The sequence below is a fragment of the Penaeus vannamei genome, chromosome 15 (assembly GCF_042767895.1).
Source record: "Penaeus vannamei isolate JL-2024 chromosome 15, ASM4276789v1, whole genome shotgun sequence".
NCBI lineage: Eukaryota > Metazoa > Arthropoda > Malacostraca > Decapoda > Penaeidae > Penaeus > Penaeus vannamei.
Genome location: NC_091563.1, coordinates 30,637,016 through 30,647,015, shown reverse-complemented (window position 1 = coordinate 30,647,015; position 10,000 = coordinate 30,637,016). Strand labels below are relative to the sequence as shown.

General features: G+C 45.4%; 1 protein-coding gene across 1 annotated transcript in view; it reads left to right on the top strand.

Moving 5' to 3' along the window:
* LOC113806112 (fibrocystin-L) overlaps window positions 1-10,000 on the top strand; it is a 63,530-nt gene that overhangs the window by 32,373 nt on the left and 21,157 nt on the right. The window contains exons 43-60 of the mRNA XM_070130613.1: window positions 186-352; window positions 911-1,152; window positions 1,769-1,923; window positions 2,346-2,630; window positions 3,150-3,322; window positions 3,851-3,920; window positions 4,094-4,256; window positions 4,471-4,706; window positions 4,808-4,954; window positions 5,766-5,987; window positions 6,692-6,789; window positions 6,937-7,043; window positions 7,493-7,580; window positions 7,814-7,995; window positions 8,222-8,340; window positions 8,521-8,644; window positions 9,275-9,408; window positions 9,703-9,814. Coding sequence (XP_069986714.1) covers window positions 186-352; window positions 911-1,152; window positions 1,769-1,923; window positions 2,346-2,630; window positions 3,150-3,322; window positions 3,851-3,920; window positions 4,094-4,256; window positions 4,471-4,706; window positions 4,808-4,954; window positions 5,766-5,987; window positions 6,692-6,789; window positions 6,937-7,043; window positions 7,493-7,580; window positions 7,814-7,995; window positions 8,222-8,340; window positions 8,521-8,644; window positions 9,275-9,408; window positions 9,703-9,814 — 2,824 coding nt within the window. The remainder of the gene's footprint in view (window positions 1-185; window positions 353-910; window positions 1,153-1,768; window positions 1,924-2,345; window positions 2,631-3,149; window positions 3,323-3,850; window positions 3,921-4,093; window positions 4,257-4,470; window positions 4,707-4,807; window positions 4,955-5,765; window positions 5,988-6,691; window positions 6,790-6,936; window positions 7,044-7,492; window positions 7,581-7,813; window positions 7,996-8,221; window positions 8,341-8,520; window positions 8,645-9,274; window positions 9,409-9,702; window positions 9,815-10,000) is intronic.

Below are 10,000 nucleotides of genomic sequence, written 5' to 3'. Positions count from 1 at the left end.
CATCTACCCACCCACCCATCCATCCACCCACCCACCCATTCATCCATCCATCCATCCACCCGCCCACCCACCCCCCCACCCATATCCACCCATCCATCCACCCACCCACCCATTCATCCATCCGTCCGTCCATCCAACCATCCATCCATCCATCCCACCCTACTGACGGTATCTTCCTCCCTCAGGTGCTCGCGGTGCACAACGGGACGCTCGACCTGCACGGCGCCCCTGTGTCCGTTCCATGGACGCGCTTGGCCCTGCCCGCCGCCCCTGGGGACCGCTCCCTCAGGCTGGAGACGCCCGTCGCCTGGCGCCCCGGGGACTCCATCGTCCTCGCCTCCACGGAGAGAAGGTGAGACGGGGCGCTAGAATTTTAAGTCCGTATATGCTTTGAAGTTGAAAGTCTTTTTATGACATGAATATTCCTTGGTCAAATATCGGTGTGTTTTTAGGATGATAAAACGAATAATCTGCAAATTTTGCATGAAAAGCAAGTTGTATATAACTGATCTCACACAATGATGGAAAGGTATTTATATAAGAGACTTTGCTGGAGATAAGTCCAAATAATTTTCCCCGTCTCTCATTTTTTCTCTCTTTTCATCTCTTTCCTTTTCTTTTATTCTCCTCCTCATTTTCTACTCCCCTGTCATCCTTTCCCCTTGCCTACTCACCTTTTCTCCTCACCTCCCTTCCTTAACTCCTCGTCTCCCTCCCTTTACTCCTCGCTTTCCTTCCTTTACTCCTCGCCTCTCTTCCTCTTCTTCTCGCCTACCTTCCTTTACTCCTCGCCTCTCTTCCTTTTCTCGCCTCCCTTCCTTAACTCCTCGCCTCTCTACCTCTTCTCCTCCTCCCATCTTCCCTTCTCTCCCTTTCTTCCCTTCCTTTCACCCGTCATTTTCCCAATCAGATTCTCCACCAACGAAAACGAACAGCTGACGATCGAAAGCGTGTCGCGCGACGGCCGCACCGTAACCGTGACGGAGCCTCTGCGTCACCACCACGTCGCGTTACGCCAGACGCTCGGCGGACGCGTGGTCGACACCCGCGCGGAGGTCGGCCTTCTGTCGCGCAACGTCAGAATCCGCGGGGTCGTGAGCGCGGATTTCGCCGATGACGTCATAGAGCCGTGCGGGGGGAAGTGGAGTCCGGGTGAGTGGTTTGTTTTGTTTGTTTGTTTTGTTAGATTACATGTGTGGCGGAGGATTTGTTAGGTATGTGTAGGAACTTTGCACTTGTATTTTTCTTTCAAGTACATGGGAATGCTTATGGATATGGTTTGCTTTATCCCGGCTATAATTACCTAAAAAGTAAGAGAAAAATCGGAAACAAGAAAAGAATCCATAGCATCAGTTCAAAGATCATACCAATGTAAACAAAATATAAAATACTACCAGACACCACAGTAGACCTGTAAATTGTCATCGCCACACCAACACCTCATGTCCCACTCCCCTCTCACCCTCTCAGTCGTAAAAGAAAAAAATCTCCAACATCTTTCTATATCCTACCCTCGCATCCTATATCGTACCCCCACATCCTATACCCTACCCTCTTATCCTATATCCTACCCTCTGACACCCCACTTCCGACTTTACCCCCTCCCCCAACACCCCCATCCCCCGTGGAAACAACCCTAACCCCTTCCTCTCCCTTTCCCCGACCCCCACACCCCCAGCGAAGCACCCGTAACCCTCCTCCTTCCACCCTCCCTAGACCCCCACCCCCTCGTGAAGCACCCTTAACCCCCCCTCCTCCCCCTTCCCAGGCCAGTTCAAGACGGCGCCCTGCTTCAACGGGAACTTCGGCGCGGAACTCGGCAGCGACATGTTCGGCGCGACGGTGATGCTGGCGCCCGAACGACCCGACGAGGAGACCGTGGCGGCGCGGTTGCAACACGTCGAGATCACGCAGGCCGGGCAGGTAGGGAGGGGGAAGGGTGGCAGAGAGAAGGCAGGAGGGGGGAGGGAAGGGTGGAGGGAACCGGGGGAGGGAAGTGCAGAAGGGGGATGGGGGGAGGAAAGGAGGGGGGGAAGAGGGAGGAAAGGGGGGAGGGAAGGGGGAGGGAAGGGTGGGAGAGGGATGGGGTAGGGAAGGGTGGAGGGAAGGGGGGAGGAAAGGGGGAAGGGAAGAGTGGGGGAGGGAAGGGAAGGGGGCATAAGAAGTGCTGGGGCAGGTAGGAATGCGTAGGGGTTGGTAGGGGAGATGGACGGGTGGAGAAAATACAGATAGACTATCTAGAGCGAAAGAAAAGAAAAGAAGAAAAAAAAAAAAACTAAACACAGCAAAACAAGTCATAACCCGCAATTCTTCCTTCCTGACTCCTTTTTTCTCGACTCCCATAGGCCTACCAGATCGGACGCTACCCGCTGCACTTCCACATGCTCGGCCGAGTCCGCCGCTCGTACGTCCGCGGCTGTTCCGTCCACCACTCGTACAACCGCGCTATAACCGTGCACGCCACCAGCGGTCTCACGGTGGGATCGAACGTCCTCTTCAACACGTTCGGACACGCTCTCTTCACCGAGGATGGGAACGAGGAGGACAATGTGTTCGAATACAATCTCGCTGTCTTCACTCGCTTGTCTTCTGCTCTCCTCAACGCCGATCTCACGCCCGCCTCCTTCTGGGTGAGTGGGGGAGAGTTTTTTTTGGAGGGTTTGATGATAGTAGTGATGGTGACGATGAGGATAATGATATAATTTTAGTTGTTGATGGCAATAACAGTACTAATACTATTTGCCTCACCTTCCTCCTCCTCCTAACATATCCTCACCCATCCTCTTTCTCCTCATCCGCCATTCTCATCTTGCTCCTCCACCTCCTCCCCCCAACCTCCCTCTTCTTCCTCCCCTCTTCCTTCTCCCTCCTCCCCCTCCTCTTCCTCATCCCCCACCTCCCTCCTCCCCCTCCTCTTCCTCATCCCCCACCTCCCTCCTCCCTCCTTCTTCGCCTCCCCTCTTCCTCATCCCACTCCTCCCTCCTCCTCCACCCTCGCCCCCCTCCTCCTCTTCTTCCTCCCCCACCTCCCTCCTTCTCCTCCTCCTCCTCCATCCTCCTCCTTCTCCCCCTCCCTCCTACTATTTCTCTTCCTCCCTCTTCCTCACCCCCCTCCTCCCTCCTTCCCCTCCTCCTCGTCTCTCCCCCAGATCGTGAACCCGAACAACCTGGTCCGCCACAACGCCGCGGCAGGAGGAACGCACTTCGGCTTCTGGTACCGTCTGGAGAGCGCCCCTTCAGGTCCCTCTGCCGGGTCGCCTCACTGCCCCAACGAGGCGCCCGTGGCAGGATTCTACAACAACTCGGCGCACTCCATGGGCAGGTCGGTGCGATGAGCTGGACTTTATTTGTTTATTTGTTTTTAGATGCAATTCGTCGTTTGCGTTTTTTTGGGGTGCGGAATGGTGTGGGACGGGGTGGGGGGGGGATGTGGGATTTGCGTGACAATGTGCGTGTTTTATATGGTTTTGTATGTATGTATGTAAACTGTGTTTCTGTGTATATATATGTGTGTGCGTATGTGTGCGTGTGTGTGTGTGCGTGTATGTGTGTGTGTGTGTGTGTGTGTGTGTGTGTGTGTGTGTGTGTGTGTGTGTGTGTGTGTGTGTGTGTGTGTGTGAGAGAGAGAGAGAAAGAGAGCAAGGGAGAGAGAGAGAGATAGAGAGAGAGAGAGAGAGAGAGAGAGAGAGAGAGAGAGAGAGAGAGAGAGAGAGATTAACAGATAAATGAATGGATAAGAAAGGTGTGTGGTGATATCGAGAGATAAGATAGACGAGGGAAATTATTAATATTACAATTGAATATCATGATTTTACTATGCGATTTAATCTAACCCTATCATGATCTGCAGGTACGGTCTGTGGGTATTCTCCAACGAGGGCTATTTTCCCAAGACTGACAAGTGCGGACATGAGGACACGGTATGTAGCCTTGCCATCATCAGCAAATTTCTTATACCCACGTACAGGTCTTTGTAAACTCGCTGTTTTACATACGTCTTTGTGAATAATGCAAATACAAAATTCCAAGAGGATTTAAATAATAGAGACAATACAGTTTTTGAAATAGAATGAAAAAAATGGTTCTCGTGCAGGTGGCTCGCTGGGAGAACTTCACGGCGTGGCGGTGCGAGCGCGGGGCGGAGGTCGGAACGGGCGGGGCGCTGCAGTTCCACAATTTTATGGTCTTGGACAACGAGAAAGCCGGCTTGGAGATGATCCAGGTCAAGGGAGGCTTTGGGGTAGATGACGGACCTGGTAAGCGCGCTGGTTGGTGGCTTGACGGTTTGGTTGATATTTTTCATGTATTAGAGAGGAAAAAGAGAGGGATTCTAATTTCCATTAGGTCAGGAATGTGAAAACTTTGATAGAAAGGTGAAGTGTCTTTGTTATATGTTTTGAGTGTGCTGTGAGCTGCCCATTGCACGTCGCCATGCATAAGGTAAGGTAGCTTAAAAGCCTCTCCCGACAGGTATCTTCAACTCTCTGGTGGTGGGCCGGTCCGCCCTCTCCCCCGGAGACTGCAGGCGGCCCTCGAGCGGCGTGGTGGCCCCCGAGGAGCACGTGCTGACTGTGGCGGGCACGACATTCGTCAACTTCGCCGGCGGGCAGTGCGTCGCTCTCTCCGGGTGTTCCCAGTGCACGAACATCCGAGCGGGGTCTTCGGTGCGCGTCGAGGGCCTCACCTTCGTCAACAGCCCCAATAAGGTGACTATCCCGGCGGGGCGCAAGTGTTCCGGGTGTTAATATATTCGCTACGAGATCGATGTCCGCGTGCATTTTCATGGCCACGAATCTATGACTTACAGATACGCTTCAAATGGGAACACGAGACCATCTGGGAAGACGTTGACGGGTCCCTGTCTGGCAGTCCTGGCAACGTGGTGGTGGCAGACATGGGTATCCTTCCTCCCCGACGCTGCCGCAAGGAACCAGCTTTCTCCGTGAACCCGACGGTCAGAATCTTACTCAGCTGTTTTGTACCATTACCTCCGCTAAGTTGTTTTTTGGTAGCGTTGGTTAATTAGTTGGTAAGTTGGTTAGCAGGATAACTCAATAAGTTATGAACATATTTGTAATTTGTATGTTTTTATTTTATTTATTTACTTATTTATTTTATGTAGCAGAAGTGTGTCTTAGCCTAACTTAGATGCCTTTAGATTTTAGTGGTGATCCGGATCCAGGATTTTTCAAAGGATTCATTAGCATTACGAGATAGGGAAAACGTACGTCACCAATGTACTTGAGAAAGAGGTGATTTTAATGTAATTTTTGCCGTATTTTTTGCATCAGTTACCCCATTGCCTTGACAGAGGTATGCGTTCTCTGAGGGCTTCTAGTTGATCATCAGTCCCTCTCAGTGTCATTAATTCCTTTTCATTTTTCTTTGGCCTCGTCTGTGTCTTTGATTCCCTTTGATAGCTTCCCGAGTTGTAACAGTGTCAACGGTATTTTTCTTCATGAAAAGACAAAAGACAAATAAAAATGCTGTTATGGCATGTCTTGATTCCCAAGCACAAGAATTACCGAGGAAGAAAAAGAAAAAGGAAAGAAGAAGACGAGGATGAAGACGAATACAAAGGCGAAGACAAAGAAGAAAGCGAAGACGAAGAAGGAGAGCAGTAAAAAAAAAGAAAAGAAAAAAAACGGGAAAACACAAAGAAAAGAATAAAAATAAAACACAAAAAGACACAAATAAAGAAAATGAAGCCAGCCCATACCCCCCCCCCTCCAACACACACCAACCTCCACCCTCCTTCTCCACAGGTCCCAGGAGCAGTCTGCCGAAGTCCCATGAAGTTCCTGCAGATCCAGATCGACGGGCGGACAATCCAGCCACCGTCTCTGAGGGCGCGGGACCTGACCGTCAGCAACAGACACGGCCAGACCAGGATTCCCTTCACAGACACGCGTCTTTCTCAGCCTTCCTGGATAGCCACTTTGTACGCCGGAGACACTTACCTGTGGGAGTTTGATTCCGCTAGCCAGGTATGCCATGGTTTACGACTGTTGTTATTGTTGTGATTGTTGTTGTTGCTATTATTCTTATTGATATTATTATTATTATTATTATTATTATTATTATTATCATTAATGTCATCATCATCATTGTCATTATCATTATTATTATTATTGTTATTATTATTATCATTATTATCATTATTATTGTTATCATTATTGTTGGTATTATTATCATCATTATTATTATTATCATCTCTATTATTACTATCATTATAACCATTATTATTATTATAATTTAATTCTCAAATATACCATACAAATAATAACAATAATGATAATATCATTATTATCATTATTGTTAGTTTGATTATAATCGTCATCGTTATTACTGTAATCATCATTGTTAACATCATTATTATTATCATTATTATTGCTAATGTTAATGTAATAATTATCATTATTTTTATTCCTGTTATTGTTGTGATTATCATTATCGCAATAATTTCCATTATCATTTTACTGCTAGTACAATTACCAATGTTATTAACATGAGAATGTTGTTGTTTTTAATCTTATCATATGTTTATATATTCACCCTGCAGATCCAGTTAATGTCATATCCACTGATAAAACTACCTACCCTTTTTTACGTTATGACAGCACGGACATGCATGTACGTTTTCTTTATGAATATGAGTACTACATAACGAATGAATTGTACTTTTTCATAGATCACGAATCTGTCCTATCGCTGTAAGTCATCACTCCTCAGCCAAGACGATTACTTCTTCGTAGAACATCGTTTCCCACAAGATATGAACTTCTTTAGGTAAAACGAAGTGCTCAGTAATCTCACTTAAGATATCTTTCCTCTCACAAAATGCAAAATATAGAAGGCTAAAAAAGAGGTATAGAATTTAAATAAAGATATTGTCGAATTTGATTATTTTATATTTAACATTCTTTTTCTTTAAAGAACGACGAATGAAGAGAGAGAGATGGACGAAGATCTGCCTGACGTCGCGTCCTCTCGCCACGGAGATTATCACTGGGATTCCGACTCGCATACGCTTACCTATATTGGTAAAGCATCTGCGCGCAAGGCGCTGCGCTTTTGTTTTGGACGATTAAGCGTGGCGATTTATTATTCCGTTTTGTTTTATATTCGTATTCTTTTCTTATAGATATATATATGTATGTGTTCATATGTAGATGAATATATAATATGTATACACATATATACATGCATCTACATTATATATATATATATATATATATATATATATATATATATATATATATATATATATATATATATATATATATATATATATATATATATATATATATATATATATATATATATATATATATATATATATATATATATATATATATAAACAGATAGATAGATATTTAGATATGAACACACACACACTCGTGCATCCGTATATGTTTATCCGTCTGTCTGTCTGAATGTATATTTGCTTTTCTTTCTTTCTCTGTTCATATATTTGATTTTTTCTTTTCAGTTAAAGGACCTTTGCAAGGAGATGTAGGCAGTGAATTTTACGATCACGATAGGGGAGTCAGCCGGATAATCGACTTTAAAGCCCAGAGGTACGGAAGCAATAATTAGGTGACATAAAACACAACATAACATACTTGAACACACACGCACTCTCTCACACACACTCACTCACTCTCTCTCTCTCACACACACGCACACACAGTCTACCAGTCTATTTCTTAGTTAACTAAGCACTCCATTTCCGAGTCTATACCCTATCATATATCTTATCTACTCAACCGATTCATTATCGTCATCTTTTCTTTATTTTTTTTCTCTCCAGATGCCGCTACGAGAATTGCGTCCCTCCCCCACCGGCCCCCCCATCCCCCAACCGCCCCTTGAGCCGTCTGCTGTGGTCGGATATTGAAACGTGGAGAGAAATGCCCGTAGGCTTCGGAGGGCATCCGACCGCCGACGTGTACAGTCTTCCGGAAGAGAACGACGATGTCATCGTTCCGAAAGGCAAGTGAAGTTGTAGATTGATGTAGTGGCTATGTGGTCTAATTTTAACAGTATTTTTGTTACTTTTTCAGGATTTTACATTAACATTGATAGAATCTTTGCAAAATGTCTAAACCATACCATGTACAATAGTTACTCATAAAACAATTTTCTCACGTGGAAACTGACAAAGAAAACGAAGAAATTTAAGGGAGGACAAAAACATTTTTTTCTTCCATATTTTCAGGAATGACTCTCATAGTAGATACCACAGCACCTCCACTCCGCAGTGTTGTCGTATACGGAACGCTAGAATTCCAGGACACAATGGATCATGTATTCCAGGCAGAGGCTATTCTTATTCAGGTGAGTATGAATGCTAGAGTAATTATCATAACAGTTTGTGTTAAAAAAATCATGTCATTAAACAGCAAGCAATAAAAAAAAAGAAATAAACTAAAATACAAATAAAATGAACACATTCATTCTACCAAGAGTATGGATAAAAGTGAACTTACTCGTTTTCTTAATCCTAACCTCTCCCAGGGCGGTTCCGTAATAGCAGGCTCCTCGCCCGAGAATCCTTTCACCCACAAGCTGCGCCTAATCCTTCGAGCCTCAACGAACTCCTCCTCTGATCTTCCTATGGGCGTTGGAAGGAAGTCAATAGGTAAGGAAGTCATTGGCATGTCATGTCACGCGATGATGATAACGCGTTTATAAATGTATTAATTATGAGAACTACATTACTCGTTCTGTTGTTTCATGTAGGTTTTGTTATGTGTGTATGTGTGTGTGTATGTGTGTGTGTATGTGTGTGTGTGTGTGTGTGTGTGTGTGTGTGTGTGTGTGTGTGTGTGTGTGTGTGTGTGTGTGTGTGTGTGTGTGTGTGTGTGTGTGTGTGTGTGTGTGTGTGAGTGTGTGTGTGTGTGTGTGTGAGAGAGAGAGAGAGAGAGAGAGAGAGAGAGAGAGAGAGAGAGAGAGAGAGAGAGAGAGAGAGAGAGAGAGAGAGAGAGAGACAGACAGACAGACAGACAGACAGACAGACACACATACATAAACACACACACACACACACACACACACACACACACACACACACACACACACACACACACACACACACACACACACACAGAGAGAGAGAGAGAGAGAGAGAGAGAGAGAGAGAGAGAGAGAGAGAGAGAGAGAGAGAGAGAGAGAGATGGAGAGAGAGAGAGAGAGAGAGAAAGAGAGAGAGAGAGAGAGAGAGAGAGGAAGAGAGATTAATATCATTCCTTTTCTTATTCATCATTCGCAGGCGTATACGGGCAACTGTCCTTGCACGGGCGTCCTCTGACCAACACGTGGGCGAAACTTGGAGCCACAGCCGCCCCCGGTGATTCTCAGCTGACTTTGGCTCATCCTGTCGACACCAGCTGGCAAGGGAAACAGGTCCGGTGGCAGCTGTGTAAACTAGATTGTACTTTGATAACATTAACTGATTATATGTTTATTTGGCATTCCTACTTACTTTGGGTCCTCAGTCTATATGTATTTACAGTGAGGAATCGACGAGTTACTATCCTATTTATTTATTTTATTTGCGTCGACGTGTAGTAAGCCCTGTGGAAGTCTTAACTTTTCAAATACTTTTTAGTAATACCAATACTCAACCCCAATTAGATTGCGATATATCCTATTTAATCCAAAATCAACGGACTAGAATTAAATCTTTCAAATCAACAGGTGATGGTGACCTCGACGAGTGAAGAAGCGAATCACACGGAGATCCGCACTGTCACTCACGTCAACGGGGCTGTACTCACCCTTGACTCACCTCTCACTCACCAACACCTGGGTACGTAGAATGTGAATATGAATTGCCTCGATTACATTATTTTTTTCGTGTTATTTATATTGATTTCTCCTTCCGTCCAAAAAAGATAATATGTTATTATTGCTACTGCTGAATAATAATAATAAATAGTGATAATGCTGCTGATGATTATGATACTGATATTAGCAGTGATGATGATAGTAATTG